We start from the raw sequence: 23,192 nt of genomic DNA on the forward strand, positions 1-23,192 counted from the left end.
CGCCACGACTCTTTCCTGTTTGCCGTCGTGGATGAACCTGTCTTCTCCTTCAGAGAGTGCACCGCGTCACTGACGTCGTTGTGAAACAGAGACGGAGAAGAGAGTGGTGAACAGAGATGGGGGGGTGGGGGGAGGGAGAGAGAGAGAGAGAGTCGGTGGTGAACAGAAACGGAGGAGAGAGAGAACGTCGTGGTGAACAGAGATGGAGAAGAGAGAGAGAGAGAGGATTAGATAAAACATAAGTGATTTCAAATAACTACCCTTCAGTAGTAATTTCAAATTCTTAATAAAATTGGGGTGTGGATTTGAGCAAGATGATTCGAAATCCAAATACACCTGAAAAAGAATTGCCAAACGGATAGATTTGGATTTGAGGAGTCCAAATCCAAATCCACACTCCAGAATCCTCAAATCCAAACGGGGCCTAAGAGATTTTAGTGTTATGTCAATTGGAATACCTTTTAAAAATCACCTTCTGCAATTGGTAGGTTGTTGCTTAGGAGAATTTGGGGAAAAACTTGTATTGGCCAAATTTGACATATTGTGATGAGTTTTTCAAGAGCAAGTGAGATTTCAACCATGAGGTGTCCTCAAGTACGATGTTTTCTTTTTCACGAATAGTGAGCTTGTGGTATGAGAGAGCTAACGTACACTGTTTTCATAATTCTTTACAGTATTTTGTCCCACCATTATCGAAAATAACAAAAGTAGTTCTTTTAGTTTGTTATAGCTCATTGTTTGTTTAAGAAATTGGCATTCAAGGAATCTTACGTGACTCATTGCCCAGGTGCTAAGAAACATGCAATGAAATGAACCAAGGAAACCAAAGGAAAGACTTATCCCACTCTGCTATTTGGGTATGATATAGATAATATAAGTTTTTTTGAACCTTTTCTGTTTCTAGAGTCGAAAAACAGGAAAATGGATGATACAAAATCAAAGCTCAAGAATGGACTTATGGTGATTGGAGTGTTTTCCAAGTGTAATATTGTTTAATGGTTATCCTCTTTGGAAACTAGTTTACCAGAACAAAAGAGGAAGCTTTAGTCTCCCTTCCAGATTAGTATCAAATTATTAACTAGCCCGACTCTAGTAAACCACACTACACCCGTTCCAACCAAAAAAAGAAACCAATTCCAAACAGGATCTCAGAAAAGTCAAAAACTAAGCTTCAAGCCCGCCCAATTGAAAAAATAAAAAATGAACACATTCTGAAAATGTTAGATGTGCCCAAAAAACTGTTGGACTCAAGTAAGAAGCAGAAAAAAGTAAACGGACAAACAAGTAGAATGTCATATTTTAGAAAGCACCAAAAAAAAAAGTTGTGTGCTAAGAAGACAGTAGTATGGTACAACGTGAGGCAAGGACCCAACAATACTTTCATGCAGAACCAGCAAAACAAAACAGGGTGCCAGAATTTCAAGCAACAGATCAATGATTTTGAAGCAAATGATAGCAATGCAGAATGATCAAACGCAGGAACCAGTACAAGTAAAAGTAGCGGAAAAGTTAAAGCAACAAAGCCAACGGCAGGAAGAAAAACAGTAGAGCCATGAACAACCATTGCTCTAGGGGCTGAAAAACCAGATTTTAATTTTATTTCTTGCTGAAAAGAGCACAGATAATAGAATGAGCAAAATTAACTTAAATGCAATAAAAAGAAAACAAAAACATGGATATAGAAATTGTCTCAATGTGTACTTTCAGGAGAATGATGTATCCGACTTAAAATTACCGAATCAGACTCATTAGACCCAGACATCAAAGCCTCACAAGCCTTTGGGGAACCATCTGGTAATACTAATGGACCCCTTATTGCATCAACAGCCACGCCTTCCTCGGCATGATAAATAGAATTGTCATCTTTGACCTTGTTCACGCCATAGCCATCCACAGGTAAAGTGGTATTAGTAGGAAGGGATGCTTTATTATCAAGTAACGAGAAACCATCTGCATTATCCACCTCTAGTTTCTCCTGCTCTGAAGACATTGAATCCATTTCCACCCCATTTGGAATTGTTTGAGGCTCTTCTGGTTCAACTTGACTAGAATCTTCAACTGCCATTTCCAACTTGGGAGAACCAAGAGAGATGTGATTTTGCATCTCGTGACCAGGAGTTGAAGCCAGCTCCTTAACACTATCTGTTGAAACAGTAACAAGAGCATTCTTCTCATCTGAACTTGACACTGGAGCATCTGCCATTTCTGCATCAGACTTCGACACTAGCTGCTCCACTTTCTCCACTTCACAAACTTTTGCTTCCATGTTCTTCTGATTTGATGCGAAAATAATATCCAATCTTCCACCAGCAACAAATGAAATGCCTTTTGCTTCCATCCTCTGCTTCTTGTAAAGATCCATAGCTTTCTGCAAGCCACAAGACATAATGTCAACCAACTACTAAACACAATTACTACTTATAATAATACCTAATTTCATAGAAATGCATGTCTATTCTAAATTGTTCTGTAGATTTTGTGTTCACAAATGTAGTTTTACTTGTGCTTTCTATAATTTCAACACGAGTACATACCTAATGAACAAGGTACTTATATACAGAAAATGTTACATATAAACATTCATTAACAAACAGATATATAGATGCCCAAGCAAAAAAACACTGAGAAACATATATGAACAAACATAAAAGCATATATGTCTAATTAATAACATATGAACAAGCAAGGAATATATATGCCTAATTACAAAAATATAACAAGATGCCTATATACAGCAAATGTTATACATTATCAGTCATCGTAAAGCATACCTGAAAAACAGAATCTTTTAAAGGTGGAAAAAGTGAGGAACTCAATAATGTTTTGGACGATTTCAATCCTGCTGTTGCAGCCTGTGACATCAGACGCAATTACAATCAGTAAGACAATATACACAAAGGAATACACATTCAACAAAGTTCTGCAATACACACCTTTAATATCGTATGCATAGTAGGATCTTCATCAACAGTTGCACTCCCCTCAGTATCCAGCAGGCTCAGACACTGGCTGTACAACTCAGTATGAGCAAGTTCTGCTGAAATGTCAAGCTTGGAAAGATAATAATGACTTAGAGAAGGGACTTTATCAATTGCCGATTTAGAGCCATCCTGTGACTTCTCACGAGTTATAGGCGACTCTTTCATAGGAGAAGCTATAGTGGACCTAGTCTCAGCTGTTTTAGTATGAACTCCAAGATCCAGGTTATCTTCATGATGAGACATCTGACCTACCTGCCCAGCTACACCATCATCCACAGGGGTCTGCACTGGATAATCATTTCTGGGAGATGGGGAGGGCAAGTCCCTTTTTACATCATTGTTATGTACTTTCCATGGCTCAGCACTGGGATCCCATCCCCGTGCACTCATTGGATGCCTGTTCTGATCCCATTCTGCCCCATAACTGTTAGAATCATCCCTAAAGGCTCCAGTACTCCCATCCCATGGATGCATGTGAGAAGGGCCCAAACCTTCCATAATGTTCTGAGACCCTAGTGGGCGCAAGTGACTGGAAAACCTATCATCAGCAATTTGATAAGGAATCGCATAATGATTAATCTCCATTGAAGGTCTAACACCAAAATGTGGCGGAGCCGAAAACTGTGGCAGCATCCCTTGAAAACCGACATGAGGTCCCCCGTGTGGGAAAGGCATAAAACCATTTGGAACTGGTGAAGGCCAGTTTGGGACGCCTCTCCAAGGCCCTCTAACCAAATTGGGATCACTACTCCTCCTATAACGTGCACTAGAGTTTACTCTACCGTCGTCTTCCACTGAACCAGCAAAGGAAGGGCTTTCAACTCCAGCCCTGAAATTAGGATGTGGAGCAAATGAAGAAGAAAAATTACTCTGACCACTTCTATTGTGAGTGGATGAATCAGCGGGGGAGGAATCATCCACAAAGGGCTTCTCCAATGCTAAGTCCCGACTCGGTCTATCCTCACTATTAGAGAAATCTCTATTATCCATAGAAGCACTGCTTCTCCGACCTGTTTCTTCAATGTCAATACTTCGTCTGACAGCAGTTTTGTTCATATATCTACGGTCAATACTTGATGATGAAGGAGATCTTTCCATCAATGCCATTGGTGAAGCCTTAGAACCTGAAGGTTTTTCATTTGAAAGCTCCCCTAAATGGCTATCGTCCATTTTACTGGACTTCTCCATTGACCTGTACTTGGAACCTCTTTCCGAAACTCCAGATACATCTCTGGGAGGAAGTGCTTTGGACCTCTGCTCTGCCATAGAATCCCTATATTTCATATCTTCTGGATTTGCATACCTGTAACAGAAGAAAATGAATGAAATATCATCAAAATACAATAAAATAATGCCTCCACAAATAAAATGATTAAAGATAATTTCCTTTTCAACCATTGCAATCTTTATTCATGGACAAAACTAAGTATTGCATTTCACAATGACCAAAAGACTGCATATTTAAAGATAGCTTAATAAATTCTCATGATCCTACTGGAAAGGGTAGCTTTCGAGATATAATATACAACACCATTAGACTATACAGAGGCATGAAAACCAAAGATTCATAATATGACAATCAAAGCACAGTTTTCCACTTATGTACAGAATGTAAAATATATATATATATATATATATTAATAATAATAACAAGTACCTGTACTCATCTATGCCAAGATTTGAATTTGAACTGGGAGAAGTCCTTCGTTTATTGCTGCCTAATATAGTATCTACATAAGCTTGCCGGGACTGAGATCTTCCCTTGTTAACATCCGACTCAACCCTATCACCACTTGATGACTTCTTTTCAAAGTCAGAATACCTAGGTTTGACACCTCTGGATTTAGTATCAGTAGAATCATCACGATCATCTGGAGATCTTCTCTTTCCTCTGCTACTATCTTTATATCTTGTGCTGCGATCATCAAGATGTGACCCATCATAGTCCCGATCATACTCACGATCTCGATCCCCATCTTTATCACGGTCTCGAGCTCGCTCACGATCATGATTCCTCTCTCGGTCACGATCTCCATCCCTCTCACGATCCCAGTCCCAATCCCGATCATAATCGCGATCACGGTCGCGGCCATGATCCCACCCATGTTCACGTTCACGGTCATGGTACCGCTCACGCTCACGAACATGATATGAGTCACGGTCCCGATTGCGATCACGGTCATGCTCCCCTTTGCGCTCACCATCCTGAAGCTTGGATCTCTTCTGTTGCATATCACTTATATCTTTTTCATCCCTTAAATGCTTATCCTCAGACTTGCTACTTAAATGATCTTTTGTAGAGCGGTCATCTCTTTGCTTCTCATCTCTTTGCTTTTCATCTCGGTTCTTATTGTCCCTATCCATGTCTTCACGAAACTTCTCTCTATACCTCTCATCCTTTCGCTTCTCATCTTTCTGCCTGCCTTCCTTGCCTAAATCATCCCTAGATGATAATCGCCCACCATTGATGTCTTCCACATAATCTAGATGTTTATCAGCATCACCAGAATCATCTCTCCTTTTCCTCATTCGTCTCTCAATCTGGTTCTCTGGTTCAGGACTTTCCAACTCCTTCCGTCCATTTAAATCTGCAATGCCACATAAAATTAGAGGTAAGTTTCACCCAAAACAAAGTTGTGCTTGCAGAATGCAACTTTTATATATAACAAAATCATGAACAGGTCTAGCTACAGAATATTGTCAAACTCGCCATTATGTAATAAAGCAGACAGTTAATTTATGAGAAACTGAAAAGAATAAAGGGAATCCTCTCTTGCTGAAGAAATGATGCAATATCTTCACATTGGTCAAAACAGCATCATGTACTACGGTAATCAAGCAATCTGATAGCTCCATTCTCGTCCCATTTCCAAACCAATATTAAATGTCAACCAAAACTTAAGGGAAAGATCAACACTTAAGTGTTTACTGAATAATCCCTTTGCATATGGCTGATTCCAGTTGGCTTATGTTACAATACACTTTCAAGTCATAAAAATGAGTGTATTGGCCCCATTAAAAAGAAGTTATTGGCCAAGCCAAAAAAACAATATCAATAAATGGATAGTTAAGCAACAGAGCAAAGAGAGAGAATCCAAGAAAAAACCTATTTCAATATCAAAAAAACAACAACTTTTACAAACCCAACCACAAATTCATCCACCTTGTTTAGGAATGGACATGTAACTACAGAAAAAGAAAAAATGACTACTTCCACTAGACAAGTGATACAAACCTCACAGCCTCTGAAAAGAAGAAAAACAAACCTGACTTGAACCACTATTTACCCATCTATGTTCTGGGAACCAACAACCATTCCGATATTCCACAAGATAATGAATACAATCACACTGATAAAGTTAGTAATCACACCCACATCTAAGAAATGAGTGTCAACTACTATACAATTTACACACACACACGTTTATCTACAGTTGGAACTGCCACATCTGGTACTCGTTTGCCACATTAATCATGCGGCTCAATCTAACAAGGCACTTCATGGTTAAACAAAACTATTAGTTAAGTTAGCAACCGGCACAGATAGAAAATCCGGAGGTCATCTAACAACAACAAATTGCCATGTCAAGCCTAATGTTTTTGAGTAATAATGACCAGGAATGTAATGAGTAATACAGAAGGGCGGCAGTGGGACCCACAAATAAACAGGACTCGCATCTATTATGAACGAATATGACAATGGATGGTCCAAGTAGCAATCAACTCTAGATTCAACCACTTCACTTCTACCTATATATAGCTATACACTATAAGCCAAAAGAGAAAAATTCAGACTCTAACAAGTTACACACAAGAACAATCAGTGACATGATTTTTTAACATGTTTGCTTATATTTATCCGAGAAGGTAATTGACTTTCAAACATTCCATTGATTGTCGTTATCAAAATCTAAGCTTAACTGGACTCTCCTCCAAAGCGTAACCAGGTTTTCTCAAAAATTAGCATTTACTCAATTAACTTTCAGTCATTCATAATAGGAGAATAGAATAACCCCGACGACATTGTAATACTACGCTGAACCACACTGAATAGAAAGTCAGTATTTCAGCAAACAGCATCTCTTACCCGGAGAAACGGGATTCAGAACAAAACAGTAAGCATATTCCTGTAATTAACTACAGACAATAAACCATTTCTTACCGAAAATCCATACATTCACATTATAACACACAACAACTAACAAACCACCATTAAGTTACCTTACCAGTATTTTCATTCCCTTGCTTTGCCACCAGCCGTTGTTCGTCGCCGCCACTTCCCAATCTCTCACTTCTCCCATCTTTACTTTTCTTCTCCCTCTCCCTATCCTTCTCCCTCTCCACTCCACCGCCACCTTCCCTGCCCTCCTTTCGACTCGAATCCTTATCCCTATCCCTATGCTTCCCTTCACCCTTCCCACCACCACTACTACTCTTCTTCCCCTCACCACTCTCCCCATACATTTCCACACTCCCATCTCTCTTCCTACTCTTCGAATCCCCCGAACCCTTCACCGCCTTCTTCGACCCCTCTCCACTTCCTCCTCTGTGCTCATACTCCCCACCATTCCACCTATCACTCCCTCCATCATCCACAACCCTCTCCTTCCGCCGCTTCGACGACCCTAACTCCTCCGCATACTCCCCATTCCCAGACTCCTTCCCCTCCTTCAAATCCAGCTTCCTCTTCTCACTCGAAACCCTAACTCCTCCTCCACCGCTCTCCTTCCGATCTTTCAAGCTCAAATCCTTCTCCGAATCCGAGTACTCCCTCACCTCCCTATGCTTACTCGATTTGTGCCTCGAACTCCTCGTCATCACTCCTCAAATCCCCTCGCAAATCTCAATCCAATCCTCCGAAATTAAACCAATCCCAAAACCCTAGAATCCGAATCAATGCTCAGATTGGAGATTGAAACCCTTAACCCTTAACCCGTAACCCTAATTGTGAAGCGAAGTAAAACAATTAAAGGGAGTAGACAGCCCAAAACCCGGACGGAGGGGGCGGCGGTCGGAACCGGAGATTCGGATCGCCGGAGATTGGGATCGAAGGGGAAGAGGGAGGCGTCGGCGGGGGTTAAATTGGGAAAAGCACATGTGCTGTTTAAAAGAGAGAGAGAGAGAGAGCTCTTGGTTTTTTGGGTTATCGGATTTGGAGAGAGTTAATGTGACTCGGAGACGACTTGGTGGAGAGTTTGTGTTTTATTTTGTGTGTGACGCCATTGCCCTTGGGGAATCGGGTTTATTCCGATTCTCTCTCTCTCTCTCATTTTTTATTTTCTTTTACCTAAATTTCTAAATTCTTGTAACCAAAAACAAAACAAAAAAATCTAAATTCTTAATAATGAAAATTATAGAAAATGTTTAAATACTTCCTATAATTTGAAATTTTTTTTAAGGATACTGTTTTATGTGCCATGCCCGTAAATACATTGGAATTCAAATAGTTGAGTTTTTCACGTAAAAATCATTAATTGGAGTTTGGAGTCATGTTACTTACGAGGTTTTATAAATAAACGATGAATGGATGATTTTATAGATTAGTGTCATGCTAAAATTATCTCATTTACTAAATTACTAGGTTGATATTTAGAATGACCTGCTCTAGAGGTAGTGTCATGTCAAAACTATTATCGTTCTAAGTCCAACTCAATGCTTTCATTTACAAAAGAGATATATACACATCACTAAACAAAATTTTGAATAGTATAAGTAAAAATAGTCTCACTTTTTTTTTTATGGAAATAGGTCAGCCCTTTTATTAATATTCAGCAAGCAGTACAAAAACGAAACACCCCTATGGGGTCGACAGAAAGAATCGTTCCTTAGAATCTCAGAAATCCTATTCTAGAAGAATAAAATCCCTAAAATCCCGAGTACACCCACCTTTTAGTAAATTCACGCACCATTATTCTAACAAGGGAAAAACTCACAAACAGTACCTGAACTACGAGCCACTAATAACTTCCGTACCTCAACTTCAAAAAATATCATTTTGGTACCTGGACTTTTCACCCCGACGCAAGATTCATACCTGGAAACAGTAAAACCGTTAACGGGGTTAACTTTTCAAGGGTATAGTCGTCCTTTCACTGTTCATTTTCTCCAAACCTCTCTCTTATCTCTCTGCAATTCCAGATTTTTCATCTTCTTCTTCATACCTCAGTGAAAATGAGCATCAATTCGTTTGCTTTAATGGGTTTTGTTCCAAAATTCATTTAGATTCTTGGGTATGTTTCTATTTCATTATTTGTATTAGTTCTTCCCCAATTTTCAAACTATTTGCAACACCAGAAACTCATAGCAGAAGAAAAATCCAACACCTCAATGTACTCACAGCTTGCATCAAACACTTATGCAATATCCTCATGGGCATGAAAAAACCCAAATTCCTCTTGGCTAAAGCACCCCATTATCCTTTTGACTTTTCAAGCAACTCAACCCATGAAACCTGTACATCAACACAACAACAGTATAAACCCCCAGATAGCCTCCCCAAAATCTATAGCCTCCTCTAGACAAGCAACCCCAATTCATTTTTGTAATTTTTTCTTTCTGGGATAGAAGATTTTCTTCCCCTCTAGCTCATCGGCGAGTTGCCTTCCTTTCCTTCTAGCTCTGAGATTCATCATAAAATGGATCAAACACATATGCAATCACAGAATCCCAATCATGAATTTGCATAATTAACAAAACTCAATCATGAAATCAGAGAGGGTCGACTAGCTCCTCCAAGCGAAGATGCCCCAGCTCCCAAAGTCTGCAGGTCGGATAAGATGCCGAAGATTGAGGTCTCCATGCAATTTGGCGTCGATCAAGCTCGAGATCAAGTTCGCATTGCCGGAAGCTATGGCGGGTCTGAGCAGAGTCGTCAACTCTAATCCAGAGCACCCGGAAACTGCTTTGTTGAAGAAGAAATCGAACCCAGAGATCCGGGTCCGCTGAGAAATGAGAAACTCCACCACGTGTGGGCCCACAAATGAGATGGGTATGGTGGCGTCCCGAAAAATGCGCAGCCCTGGTCTCGCGAACAGACAACGGAGATCCTCCAGACTGGCCTTCCCTGTCGGCAGCATCGATGCCTTGACGTTGATGACGTCATTAAGGACGGTGGTGGGGAAAGGGGGACGATCGGAGGGCTGAGAGGAGGAGGGTGTAGGAAGGAGAGAGGAGGGATTATAGAGAAGGGTTGTGTGAAGGAGAAAAGAGATGGTTTTGTGGTGGTTAGCGGGAGGACATGAAATGACGACTATACCCTTGAAAAGTTAACCCCGTTAACGGTTTTACTGTTCCCAGGTATGAATCTTGGGTCGAGGTGAAAAGTCCAGGTACCAAAATGATATTTTTTGAAGTTGAGGTACGAAAGTTATTAGTGGCCCATAGTTCAAGTACTGTTTGTGAGTTTTTCCCTTCTAACAAAAACCAAGAAACCTCGAAGCTTACATAAAAAGATTTCAACTAAAGCACTGGTTTTTGCGACCCAAACAGAAATTAAACAATGGTATGGGCCATAGAGACCCTACTCATAGAAGGAATAGGAAGTGAGAAATCACCCTCCACCCCCATTCCAAAGACAGACCAGACCTTGAAAAGACTTAAGACCCAGCCTACCTACATCCAGCCATGGGACAAAGCTCATCCTGTCGACCCTAGCCCGGAAAGCCCAAAGCAAGTATCCCAGAAGCAGCTTGCCCAGCAAGGAGACAAGGCAGCCCACTCCGGTCGTACACCGCCGATATCGGGCCAGTCATCATCGTCGTCCCAGCTTTGTACGACACCGTCATCCACAATCCAGCAACAGTTCACAAGTTTCGGGCCACCGTCATCGACAACTCGCGCCGCTGCCAAAGAAAACTGACACCATCTGAAGATCAAAGCTTCTCAACCAGGACTCCTTCGATCCTCCTCCCCCACCAGGTTCCGACCACCGCCGCATGGCGCAGTTCGTCCCCCAGAAGCAGCGTCAATATCCGGCCGAAACCCACGCTGCATCACTGCATCTGCAGTAGACCTTCGATCTCGGCTTCCAACACACAGCCCAGCCCAACCAACCACCATATGACGATCTCCAGCGATTACACCATCAACATCGACCACCACCAATCTCTCCTCCATCCAATACACGAGGAGAAAACCTAAAGCGAAAAGCAGAAAGGCCCCACCGGAGAAAGTCTCTATCGCTTGCCTCAATCTCATCAGAAAAAGGAAGAGGATAACCTCCTTGCCTCCTAATCGGAGGTTCGCCGTTACCGGCCATGTTTGAGAATTTTGTCGAAAGCCTTCGCCTTCGAGTAAACCCTAGCAGAGCTAGGTCAAATTGATCCTATCCTATATGTTAATTACCACATAGTCTCACTTCAATAAATATTGAACAATTTACTCGAAAGACTTTATTTCAATTGTAATTGCATAAAGTTAGGATATTAAAATAAGTGATTCGTGTGAATTTCTTTCTCTTCCAAATTATCTTCTTCTTCTTTTTTGCTGATTACATATATCTTCGATATTTATTTAAAATATAACAAATGTAAGAGACAACACAATATTATTCTCATTAACAAGTTTTCTCAATGTTTGTCATGATATTTGTATGCATAAATGGTAAAATAAATATAAAAAAAGAACATTTTCGAATTATTATGGATCTTGGAATCAAAGCCTTCAAAGCCTTTTGAGTGTCTGACCCAAAAGCATTGATCTTGTGTACTTGCAGAATGGCCAAAACTGTACAGAAGAACACGACCCATTGTTTTTGGGCCAACATAGTTTGCGGGCGAGTACCATCCTTTTGATGAAACGTATTGAAGTACTTGAGAACAGCCTTCAGCTTCCATTTGTGTGTGTTTCTTTTTTGTTTTTTTGTTTTTCTTTTTTAACTTGTCGATATTATCCATAATTCCTTTGATGTAATCATAATTTTTCAATTGTTGTACTATGAACTTCGTTTAAATACTAATCGGCATTTAGGGTGTGTTAATACTTAATACATAATACTAACATTAGTATATTAGAGTTGCAACAACTTGTGAATGTTAAGAGTTTTTTTTTTTTTTTGAACAAAGGGGATTAATTAGCCACTCCAAGGCCAGCCCAGAGATAAAACAAGAAACCGATTCTGATGGACAAGTCCATACAGAAACAACATAGGAAATTTAATCTCCAACTGAGCTACATAGAACCAGTAAGAGGAGATTAAACCTAAAAATAACATTTAAAAAACAAAAACGCACGTAGTCGATAGAAGCCGCACAAAGCCGCTCATAGCTGACACAAGCTACACGAAGCCGATACAAGCCGCACGAAGCAGCACCAAGCTGGCCAAAGCCGCCGAGTAACTCCGTAGTCAAAAAACCCCAAAGAGCAGATCTGAGACATGGGATGGAAAGTCTGATACCACACCTGGAAGCACCTTCCTCATCTCCACCAGTGATGCACCATCCGTGAAAGAGCCGACGCCACTGAAGTATGACAGAATCGAAAAGCAAAGGACTGTAACAATGGAGAATGGTGGTCGTGAAACCCATGCGTGAGCACCCATACTCGCCTAGATAAGTGATTTTCACTTTTTGAACAGCAGCCATGAAAACTTTCATGGAAGAAAACACAGGTAAAGGGAGGAGTGGTGATATGAGGTGTTGGGTGGAAGAGTTCATGGAGATAAAGTCAGATCTGGACAAATTTGGGATAGATTGATAAAGAAGGAGGGACGATCTGGACAAAGCCAGAGATAACCACAAAGGGTACAAAACACCACAAAGGTGAGAGAAGAACAATAGTCTTTAGGATGCTAAAAGGGAAGAAGGAGGGACCTCCCCCAACTCTTAAGCCCTCAATCTTGATCCGGATGGATCAAGATTTGGCCAAAAGAGAAGGGGGAAGGAGGGGTTTCTTCTCAGATCTACTTTCTCTCTCTACAGGTTAGAGAGAGAGGGTCCCGTAAGCTCTCCATGTTAAGAGTTTAATAATGTGTATTTTCTCGTAGGGATGCTCTTGTTATAATTCATGTCGAATTTAGTACTGTTGATCTATAACTAGATGAAATACTTAAGTATATGTTTTTATATATATAAAAAAAGACTACAACAAACTAAAATGAAATGTCTCTGGGACGATCAAAGTTGAGCAAACAAGCTGCTACACTAAGAAGTTTGTCGATCCAAGAATTACTTGAAATGAGAGAGTGTCCCATTTTAACTAAACAATCAACTGTGTAATTGGTTTGTCCGAAAATGTGAGTGAATGAAATCTCTTGCCAACTCCATGTGTTCCACTACTCTCTTACCTTATTCAAGAATCAAGATGTGAAGATGTGATTATCTTTACCTTAATCACTTCCATTAGGTACAACCTACACCCCTTAAATTCTCGGGTTAGCCAGATAAAAGGCGGGTAACAAACCAGAAATGTTTGTAACCCAAACCCATCCAAGCTTTGCAATCATCCACAACATAACACATAGACCCAGTCACCGCCGACAGAAATAGAATCCCAACCGTCGCTTCACGATTGCAACCCTTTAACAACGGTAGTGATCTTGTTTCAGAACAAGTACATGTAGACTGTAGATATTTCAGAGAGGCGGACGTAGACGTGAGACAAACCCATGGCAAAGCGCTTATGCCATTTTCTTACACGCAACAATTGCACGCTTGGCGCTTCTTCTCCTTCGTCTCATGTTCACAATTATGTCTATATACATAGCCGTCTTCCCTGCCTCGACTTTTCAAACTGAGCATTTCCCACACACCAATATCTGAAGTATTCGCCGGAAAGTTTGCTCCTTTTTCGTTCTGTGTTCGCCGGCCGATAAAACCCAGGTGAAAGATTCGAACTTTTCGATCGTTTTGTGGAGTTTTTACTCATTTCATGGTAATTTTCGTTGGTTTAATGCTTGTTTGATGGAGTTTTAATTTTTACATAGGAAATTGAACAAGAAAGAAACAATTTCGAGCATAATTTAGCTGATTTAGAATATACACTGGTTTTTACGGATTGACCCAGAATAATAATGTGAAGCATATGATGATGGAGAATTAGAAAGTAATTAACTTTGAGATTCATTGTAATGCGTGAGTGAGAAGTTTTTAACAGTATCAATTTCTTGTTAGGTGGTGTTTAGAGCTACTATCAATGACACTATGTGGGATTGGTTTGAGTCCGAGTTTTGAGAGTTTTGAAGCTGTTTGCGTTGGGGGGAATTTTTCGACAAGGCTGATCAGACCGAGTGTGATGCGTGCGGTTGGGAAGTTATCTGATTGGAAGAGGAGACCGGGTTTGGGAGTACGGTGTTCATCATCATTGAAATTTGAGGAGAATGTTGGGAGAGACTTGGCAGTGCCTGTGGAGGAAGATTCTGGTCATGTCATGAAGTTCAAGATGTCTGATTTCAAAGTTCTCGACAGTGTTAGTGTTGGCCTTGGTGGAAGGGTATGAAGAGATTATATGTTGGTTACATTTGCTAATGTTATTCCTATCTGATGAATTTCGGGTGGCCTAATTGGTCTGAGTTTTGTTGGTGTAGGCAGGTGAAGTAGTTTATGAAGCTATAGTGAGTGATGCTAATAGGTAAGTTTGCTTTTGTGTTGAACTTTTGATATTGACATGTTAGTACTAGATCAAGCTTGCTGACTGGTTCATGAAATTGCAGTCCTTTGTATAGCACACAAGTCGTTCTTCGACGTCTCACTAGTGTTCGAGCTCAGCGTAGGGGTAGACGTGCAATAGAGGTCTGTACACTGTATCAAAACCTTTGTACTTTTGTTGTTTAAGCTTTCAACTGTTTCTAATTCATTGTTTTTTTTGTCTCTAGGTGTTAAAGAAGTTAGTTCGCCGTAGGCTTTTGTACCATTCTTACTCAATGCAAGTTCATGGTTATATTTCTTCAGCTACAAGTAGTGGTCGCGGCTCATTCACTCTGGTCCATGGGGTATGGCCCTTTCTGTGTAACATGGATTTCCTTACTGCCAGTAATTTACTGTTCTACTTGAGATGCATCACATTCTCAACAAGAGCATTGTAGGTTGAAAGGTTTAGGGTTGGGACTTAAATAACAAATTTACAGTCATCTGATCTACTTCTACGGTAGATACAGTTTTTTTTTTTACTACGAAATTATGTATCATGGGGGCTGATTGTCTTCCAATCTTTCTTTCATTTGTTGTTAGATCTTCCCAGATGCCAATGACTGATTTAGTGTTGATTTAGCTGAGAGAACTGAGATATGTATTTTATTGATCTATTGCAGTATCATGGTAGTTTTTCTTTAAGACATTGGCTTCAACAATCAGATTGGCTTCCAACCTTGGAGGCAACTCTTGCATTGGACAAGGAATCCGTTAGAAGGGTGGGAGATGACACAGTTGGGGGACCTGCAGTTTCTCGGCAATTGCGGATGATTAGATTATTAATGAGAGATCTCTTAATTGGAGTATGTAATCATTCTTTCAATCATAAGTGCACGGCATTTTCCTTCAGTAAAACTATGTATGATGATTTTTCTAATGCCTTTTCTATTCAGGTTAATTACTTGCACAGCCATGGACTTGCCCATACAGAGTTGAGGCTGGAAAATGTGCACATAAGCCCAGTGGATAGACACATAAAAGTGAGCACCATATTTTCTATTCAGAATGAGATTTCAAGGTGTCAATATTTCTTACATTTGTGGCACTTTGTCTACTGCAAATTTCATGGCCATGAAACATAAGGACTTGGATTTATGCCAACTGCAAATTCATTACTGATAGAAATAATCACATGAGTTATTTGACCTATAATGTGATATCTAATATAATATGATTCACTCAGGTAGGAATATTAGGAAATACTGCAGACTTTTATGAGGATAGTCCAAATGGTGGCACAATGGATGCTAACGTGGATAGGCGACAAATGATGATTGCATTTGATATGAGGTATGGGTTGGAGATGACATGAAGATATTTAATAAAAAGTTTCATATACCTCTACCAGATCTGAATGTTTATTTTGTTTCATCCATGTTGCACAGATGTCTTGGATTCATGATGGCAAAAATGGTGTTGCAGGAACTAATGGACCATTCGATATTCTCAAAGTTCAAGTCATTTCTCACAAAGGTATCAAATGCCAAGTTTTCTATTTAGTTTGAGCCTTTTGATTATCTTATACCAGACCATTAAAACTTGGAGATCATGTTGAAATGACTATTATCTGTTATAAGATCAATTAAATGATTATGTAAATATATGTGTAATTATCAAAGACTCTATTTGCACGAGACAACTTGAACTTTTGTATAATCTAACACCATTTTTGATAAATGTGCAAATTCAGGGAAATGATCCTTCATGCTTGCGTGAATTTCTATTGCAAATACTTCAGAGGAATTCCTCATCTGGCAATGCTGGGCTCCAAGTAACTACTGTACCTTCAGTGCAAAATTCCAATTTCAAGACCCTTACACATTTGTGTGAGAATGTTTGGTTCTTTATGCCTTGCAGATACTTGATAGGAATTGGGGTGCAGGGTGGCACCTGTTATCCTTGTTGCTAGCAACAAAACCTTCTAAAAGAGTAAGGTATTTATTCTGAATCATAAGATGGATTGGTTTTCTTTCATTTTTCTTATAGATAGTATCAATTCCAAATTTTAAATCCTTTCTTAAATTCTTCACAGTTGCTTAGATGCTCTTACACACCCATTTCTATGTGGACCTCGATGGCGGGTAGTCCCATCCATTGATATCATCAGATGGGGTCTGGGTTCAACTGCATTGCGAATCTCAGAAGAGTACATCTATGGCCGGCCTCAGGTATATGAATAATTGATTTTTTTTCTTTTTTCTTTTCCTCCAATGAAATCTTTATTGAATAGACAGACATCTGTCATTTTATCATATTGTCTTTCTTCTACCATACAAGAATCAGGAGGGAGTGAATTAACCTGCGATTTCTAGCTCTTGTACTTAAAAGTACCAGAAAGAATGTTTTAGATCATCCTATCAAGTGACATCTATTTAGGAATACTTTGTTCGGTACTAATATCTACTGCCAGATCCTACGGTGCAAGTTTTTGTAAGAACTGAAGTATAGTGAAAAGAATACTCCTCTATTTGTTCCATTCAATATCCTCAGGTCCCGAACTATCAGACTATTGAATATATTAAATTACTTTTTATGAATACAGAAAGTGCAGAATTGCAAGATGCACTGACTCTGTGTAAAATTGCATGTTTTAGCGTAGCAGACTTTCCCACTTCATTGAGCTAATGGAGATGCTGAATCCTCATTCAAGGCCCAAGGTAATGTGACTCGAGTGTTTTTCCATGTGTCTCTGCTTACTGTATTCTAATCAAATGTAATAGCTGGTTGAAGCTCACTCTATTCTTTCTATTCTGTCTTGAACACTCAGAACTGGCTGGAATTGCTGCCAGGAAAGTGGCGCTTATTATACTCTACTGGGAGGCACATTGGCTTGACCTTTAGGCAACCTCTTGAACGAGTCCTTATTGGTAATGTGCACCTAACAGTGTCAAGAGTATCGAAGTTGAACACCAGCCTGTCGTTTACATCCGACATTGGATTCAGAGTCATGATTGGTCAGAATTGGCCCCATGACAAGACCGGTGTAGATGGGAAACTGCAAGTGAACTCTATATTTAAATTAAAGGCTGGGAGGCGGTTATATCTGAAGGAAGAAGAAAACACCACAGGAACGCTATCAATGGGTCCATCAAACACTCATGATGCTTTTCCTCAGAAATTATCAGGTAGAAAATGGAGGAAAGCACCATTTAAGGAGTTTCCGTCAAGCCTTCCGGTGGCAAAGCTTGTTTCAAGTGAGATTGATAACATAACAATGAGTCTTGGTCATCCTTTAAGCTCAAATGTTGATAGTGCAAGAAATGTACTTCAAGAAGTTCGGACACAGGTCCCAACTGAGATGTTCGATTTGTCGAAGCTTGTGTGTGGAACATATGTGGACTCCAGGCTGTTAGTCATTCGCGGGGTAAATGGTTCTGCCCTCTTATTTACAAGATCTTGTTTCGATGAAATATGTAAATAACAAGTCTCACTGTATGGTCTTGTTTCAGTGAAATCTGTAAATAGCATCTGTTCCTAGTTGGCTCCTTGTATCTCATGATCTGTATTGAGAAGCCACTTTTAACACCCGACTGTTTTCATTCTTGTACCAACGTACATACACACATTTTCAAGGAAAGAAGAGTTCATACTACTACTCTATTAGAGATTTAGGTAATACTTGGCAAACTAACGAAATTAGTAAACACGTAATTTCTCTAATTTTCGTCATTTCTCAAAAATATCTTCGAGAATAGTTTTTAAGCATGAATATTCCGATTCTTCTACCATACAATAATATATTGTATATTAATGAGATCGGTACGATGTATAAGTGACTTGCTTGGTGCATTGATAAACTAAGAGCAAGTTCACTTGTTGGGTCACTATTTAATGACCTACAAACTGGTCAGTTCAGTTTAGAACTGATTCAGACCTAACGGGTGGAAACAAACATAAAAAAACAGTAAACCGTGTCTGACCCAGTAACTCAGTGACCTAATGACCCGGGACCTAATGACCCAACAAGTAAACGGGTGAACTTGCTCTAATTATGTTCAATTTTGAACTAGCCTACGATTGTAAAATATAGATTCGAATATTCTTAGTTGTGTATGATATATTATAATGAATAAGTACTCACTCAGTGCATTGATAGACTATATGCAACCAATCACGAACTAGTAAACGTCTCTACGATTGAAAATATGATTTATTTTTATAAGGCGTTAGTCTACATTTGATTACCAATATGTTAATCTACATTTATTTTTATTGTAAAAAAGTAAAAACAAAAAAAAATCATTATATTTTCTTATTTTTTGCTGAAGTCTGTAAAATTTATCAAAGCTAATTGCAGAGATCAGAGAAAGAGAGAGACAGAAGATCGTTTGATTTGTGAAAAATGTGGGGGAAGCTAAACCAATCTATGCTTGGGGATAACGAAGAGGGTGAACAGGGTTTCTTGGATGAAGAATCTGAAGGCTTGTGCTCTTCTCTATCTGCTACTCAGGTTGGTTCTATAGCAAAGGAAAAAAGTTTCAATTTTCAATTTATTTTCTATATTATTGTTGTTTTGAGCTTCAGATGCTTAATTGGTTTCTGGGTTTTGACTTGATCAGAGAATGTATGCGTTTGGAGGTTGTTTGCTGGCTGGGATGGTTTGTATGTTCCTGGTATGAGATTTCTTCAACCTCACTAGATTTAGTTTTTTTTTTTTTCCTTTCTTTCTTTCTTACGAATTTTACTGAATTGAGATTTGTATATGTGTTATTGCATTTGTAATTGTTTAAGATTAAGGTAGTAGGACTTTCCCATTTTTAGTGGGAGAGCTACAGTTGGAAAAAGATGGAATTTTCCAAAATTGGATCATCAGTTTTCTGATATGTGGTTGTATGTGATACCATTCACCTTGGTGACCTTCAGTTCATGGTTAAAGTAATAAAGGATTAATCTTTTTCGAAAGGAATAGTAGTGAACTCTTGAACTATATTCCTATCCAAATGAGCTTTCCTGTGTAGGTAGAGAGCTGTATTGAATGAATGACCACGGAATTATGTGATTTCAAACTTTGATGTCTCAGAGAGTTTTATCTTTTCAATACTCATTGAGTCTTTTCTGCTTCTTCCCTCAGCTTGTTTCAACTTTGTATTATGCCTGAGGGGAACCCTCTCTTTACCTTTGGGCTCTGGTGACCTAGTTGTAGCATATTTATGGTAAAGAAAAGTTCTTTTATGTTAAGAGAATTTATACGGATATTTGTATGATCTTTTGTTTCAGGATTTCTTTATAACTTTTGCTTCTTTGGCAGTCGATGATTGTCTTTGCCAAACCCATCAAATTTGCCATTTTGTTCACCTTTGGCAATTTGTTGGCGGTTGGAAGGTATGTCCAGAAGTGGAGTTTTCAGCATTATATACTTGAACCACATAATTTAGTTACTGATGGCATTATTTCCACACTTGCTTGCTATGCAAGTGTCTCTGGTTCAATTTGACTGAAGTTCATCAAGATGCTAACCTGTATTCCTGTTTGCCAGCACAGCTTTCCTCTTTGGCCCTGCCCAACAAATGCGAATGATGTTTGACACAGTCCGAATTTATGCAACAGCTATTTACCTTGGATGTGTTGTTTTAGCACTCGTCTGTGCTCTCTTGGTTAGTATGAAATCTTTTTTCTTTGATAGTAAGGTTAAATTTATATTAAAGCTACAACTTTGGATACTACTTGAGTCTGGATTCTCAGTAATCTGTGGTGGAATGCAGGAGGGTGATTCTTTTGTTAGATACATTCTAGATTAAACCTATAATCTCCTATTATCCCACAAATATTACAAGATTGATAAAAAAAGATGAAGTATTTTATAGATCTTTGTTTGTTTTCTTTTTTTGGTCTCATTTGTCTTAAAAGATCAGTTATAAAGTGGTAATGCATCCCAAGTCCTGACCATAAAGCATCAGAATGTATTTTAGTGTCATAATAATTCTCGAGAGGCTAAAAATTTGAGACATTGAGGATTAGTTCAACATAGTGATATCAGATAACTCTACCTTTCTCTTGTCTTCACCTGAATCGCGTCTTCAACTTGTGCATGTCGCTGTATCACTGTACATCATGATTGATTCCTTCCATATATATTCATCTATTGGACTGAAAGAACACCTTACAATTTTTTTTTCTTTTTCTTTTTCATCTTGCAGATTCAAAGCAAAGTTTTGACACTAATTGCAATGATATGTGAGATCTGTGCCCTTATTTGGTAAGTATCCACCCCTGTTCACATTTCACCTTTCTCACTCTAATAGAGTTAGTGTCAACTTTCAAACAAAGTCTTCTAAAGATTTTAGAGTTGTACTGTGTGGCGTGGTTTCTAGCTTAACCACCGACTCATCTGGGAAAATTCTCCAGTAGCCTCTGTTGTCAACCTTGTAACATGTCTCAGTTTCTGTTCATCCAACTTATACGATCTGCAATATTGTTTCAGGTACAGTCTGAGTTATATTCCTTTTGCTCGAAGAATGGTTTCAGAATTGATGATTCGTTTATGCGACACCGAGCTTTAGCTGTTGCAATTCAAAACAGTTCAGGGTGTTATAGTCTTGAAATTTTGTGATACGGTTTACATCTCTATACCCTTGTTGGTTGTTGGTTGAGTTCAGTTTTTTTTATCGCTGAACAGTTGAATGTTTGAGTAGGGTTTTCTTGTATTTGTGATTGCTATTGCAGCATGTAAAATGTGTGATTTTTGACATCTTTGAGTCATCTCTGCAATACCACCAGGAATATTAGGTTCCTCTGTCATAACACTTGGCTTACCAAATCCTCTTTTTCTTTTGGTTTGAAAGCCTTCATCAATAGCAACATGCACTTTCCTTCCCCCTTTCCTTTGTGTTTTGAAAGCATCACCATTTCCCACGATGGAGAGTCATTGACATTCAGATTTTGATCTTGAATCAAGCGACTAACTTCTGATGCCATTGGAACGTATAAACAACTTTGTTATTGGGGGAATTGGGGGAGAAATTCAGCTGTTAAATCCAGCAAGAACGAAGATGAAACAATCCCCAACTTTCCAATTTTCTGCTTTGGCGTGAATGACAAGTGTCACGGACAAGGGAAAAATGGACAGAGGTGACTTCCTTGTGCCACACAGCCTTTTCCCTTAAAAGGCAGGGCTTTAGTCCTGGAATTGAAGGATGGTACCATTGACATATCTAATAGGCCATGTTTTCATTTCGACTTGCTAGCAAACATATCTGCCGATTAGAAGTGAATAATAATGGTAATAATGAGAGCTCAGACCGGAAATATTTGTGGTTCTATCCCCGGTTCCGGTTGTATAGGTTATTGGAGACTGATACAAATTTCCACTGTTTGGCTTCATTGCCGTTTGGCTTTGTCGATCTAGGAAATCAAAAAGTCGGGTTTGTTATATGCGGGAACATCCGAATACAGCGAGAGAAGCATGTAGATCTCCAGAAGGTGCATCTTCTCATCGTAGTAATTCAATATCAAGTGTTCTCCTGCTACTTCCTGGCCACTCGCACCTTTGAGTACAATTGCCATTCCCCTTTCACCTTTTCCCGCATTCTGCTTGGTTGCTTTGTACCCCAACTCCATCCTCCAGTTTTCTTCTGTATAGTGTACACTATGCAGTCCAGTTATTTCTGATAAATCAAGTCTTTTACTTTACTTTTGTGGCATGCAAAACATATTGATTCAGTATTATATGTTAGAGTGAGTGCTATATGTAACAAAGATTATAGCTTTTAAGAGAGGACATGGGCGTCGACCTTGTAGCTCTTAAACAGCAACCAGATCTATTTCGTCTGATCAAAAGCCAGCTGAATGATGCACGCTCGCACTCACACACAGACAGAGCTAATTTTTCTTTGTTTCCAACAAAAGAAACTACTACATATGCTGTTTGTTACGAGTATTTTGGAAATCAAAATTGAAAAGATAAATTGGTTTCTTTGGTGGCATTTCTAGTTACATTGTTACACTAATAACAACTGAAGAATTAAAACTAGTATCAGAGTTTGACCAATCCCCCCCTCCATTTTTTAGTCAAGAGAAACAAGCTGTTCTATTGGAAGGCCCAAGTTCATCAAGACCAAGACATTCTTTACCCGATGTCCTTATTCCATTTCTCACTGGTTTTGACAACCTACAAAACAGAAACCACTAAGATACTGAAATGTGAGGCGACGTCGTTTCACGCCGCCTCTCCCCACGAGGGGCACAACCGCGAAACATTAGTGCCTGAGATGTACAAGCTAGACAGTAGATGAGAACTCAACACTGCAAAAGCATGTGAGATACTTGCTACGTAACCAGCTACCTTAACCACAGACTGCAGCTACCTACCTCCTCACCAACCACCTACAAGAGTGTGTTTAACTGCCAACACTCATTTTCCAGCTGATGGAGCTTTCCCTTCTTGAATATCATCGTCTACCTCAACTGTAATGGCGATGTTTCTTCTTTCTTGGAAAATCTGACAAAACTAGGCCATCAGATATGGACCAAGCTGGGTAGGAACGTGACATCAATCACGACTACGATCTTTTACCATGTTTTGGATGACAAAATACTTGTTCATTGATTAATTACTACGATTCTGAGAACTTTGTAATGAACCAACAAG

At 39.3% G+C, this 23,192-nt stretch overlaps 3 protein-coding genes across 5 annotated transcripts; 2 read left to right on the forward strand and 1 right to left on the reverse strand.

The window, feature by feature from the left end:
* Nucleotides 1-1,576: 1,576 nt before the first annotated feature.
* Nucleotides 1,577-8,158, reverse strand: LOC133713688 (uncharacterized). The gene is made up of 5 exons (XM_062139726.1): nucleotides 7,208-8,158; nucleotides 4,639-5,569; nucleotides 2,934-4,284; nucleotides 2,772-2,852; nucleotides 1,577-2,368 (listed from the first exon to the last, which is right to left on the reverse strand). The coding sequence occupies exons 1-5, from the start codon at nucleotides 7,797-7,799 to the stop codon at nucleotides 1,691-1,693; spliced, it is 3,633 nt and encodes a 1,210-aa protein (XP_061995710.1). The 5' UTR covers nucleotides 7,800-8,158; the 3' UTR covers nucleotides 1,577-1,690.
* A 5,228-nt stretch (nucleotides 8,159-13,386) lies between these two features.
* LOC133715089 (probable plastid-lipid-associated protein 14, chloroplastic) lies at nucleotides 13,387-18,130 on the forward strand. 3 transcript variants are annotated; one of them, XM_062141438.1, is made up of 14 exons: nucleotides 13,387-13,850; nucleotides 14,090-14,408; nucleotides 14,503-14,546; nucleotides 14,629-14,707; nucleotides 14,791-14,907; nucleotides 15,226-15,408; nucleotides 15,499-15,585; nucleotides 15,789-15,895; nucleotides 15,991-16,078; nucleotides 16,296-16,376; nucleotides 16,463-16,539; nucleotides 16,638-16,773; nucleotides 17,200-17,262; nucleotides 17,373-18,130. In XM_062141438.1, the coding sequence occupies exons 2-14, from the start codon at nucleotides 14,112-14,114 to the stop codon at nucleotides 18,024-18,026; spliced, it is 2,013 nt and encodes a 670-aa protein (XP_061997422.1). In that variant the 5' UTR covers nucleotides 13,387-13,850; nucleotides 14,090-14,111; the 3' UTR covers nucleotides 18,027-18,130. The 3 variants fall into 3 exon arrangements, with proteins under 3 accessions (XP_061997422.1, XP_061997421.1, XP_061997423.1); XM_062141437.1 differs by having other exon boundaries at nucleotides 13,387-13,798; XM_062141439.1 differs by having other exon boundaries at nucleotides 13,387-13,798; nucleotides 14,101-14,408.
* Nucleotides 18,131-18,811: 681 nt separating this feature from the next.
* LOC133717576 (uncharacterized) lies at nucleotides 18,812-21,346 on the forward strand. The gene is made up of 6 exons (XM_062144298.1): nucleotides 18,812-19,055; nucleotides 19,165-19,218; nucleotides 19,854-19,927; nucleotides 20,082-20,199; nucleotides 20,743-20,801; nucleotides 21,027-21,346. Exons 1-6 carry the CDS (start codon nucleotides 18,948-18,950, stop codon nucleotides 21,103-21,105), a joined length of 492 nt encoding a protein of 163 aa, XP_062000282.1. The 5' UTR covers nucleotides 18,812-18,947; the 3' UTR covers nucleotides 21,106-21,346.
* Nucleotides 21,347-23,192: the final 1,846 nt, after the last annotated feature.

This window comes from Rosa rugosa, chromosome 6 (genome assembly GCF_958449725.1).
Source record: "Rosa rugosa chromosome 6, drRosRugo1.1, whole genome shotgun sequence".
In the NCBI taxonomy this organism is placed as follows: Eukaryota; Viridiplantae; Streptophyta; class Magnoliopsida; order Rosales; family Rosaceae; genus Rosa; species Rosa rugosa.

Excerpts from the sequence above, each read along its gene's own strand:
- LOC133717576 (XM_062144298.1), top strand. The coding sequence starts at position 18,948 with ATGTGGGGGAAGCTAAACCAATCTATGCTTGGGGATAACGAAGAGGGT. Across the intron at positions 19,219-19,853 it reads GGATGGTTTGTATGTTCCTG|TCGATGATTGTCTTTGCCAA; the intron begins GTATGAGATTTC and ends CTTCTTTGGCAG. Across the intron at positions 20,802-21,026 it reads GAGATCTGTGCCCTTATTTG|GTACAGTCTGAGTTATATTC; the intron begins GTAAGTATCCAC and ends ATATTGTTTCAG.
- LOC133713688 (XM_062139726.1), bottom strand. The coding sequence starts at position 7,799 with ATGACGAGGAGTTCGAGGCACAAATCGAGTAAGCATAGGGAGGTGAGG. Across the intron at positions 2,853-2,933 it reads CTATGCATACGATATTAAAG|GCTGCAACAGCAGGATTGAA; the intron begins GTGTGTATTGCA and ends CTGATGTCACAG. Across the intron at positions 2,369-2,771 it reads TAAAAGATTCTGTTTTTCAG|AAAGCTATGGATCTTTACAA; the intron begins GTATGCTTTACG and ends TGTGGCTTGCAG.
- LOC133715089 (XM_062141438.1), top strand. The coding sequence starts at position 14,112 with ATGACACTATGTGGGATTGGTTTGAGTCCGAGTTTTGAGAGTTTTGAA. Across the intron at positions 14,547-14,628 it reads ATAGTGAGTGATGCTAATAG|TCCTTTGTATAGCACACAAG; the intron begins GTAAGTTTGCTT and ends ATGAAATTGCAG. Across the intron at positions 16,079-16,295 it reads TCAAGTCATTTCTCACAAAG|GGAAATGATCCTTCATGCTT; the intron begins GTATCAAATGCC and ends GTGCAAATTCAG.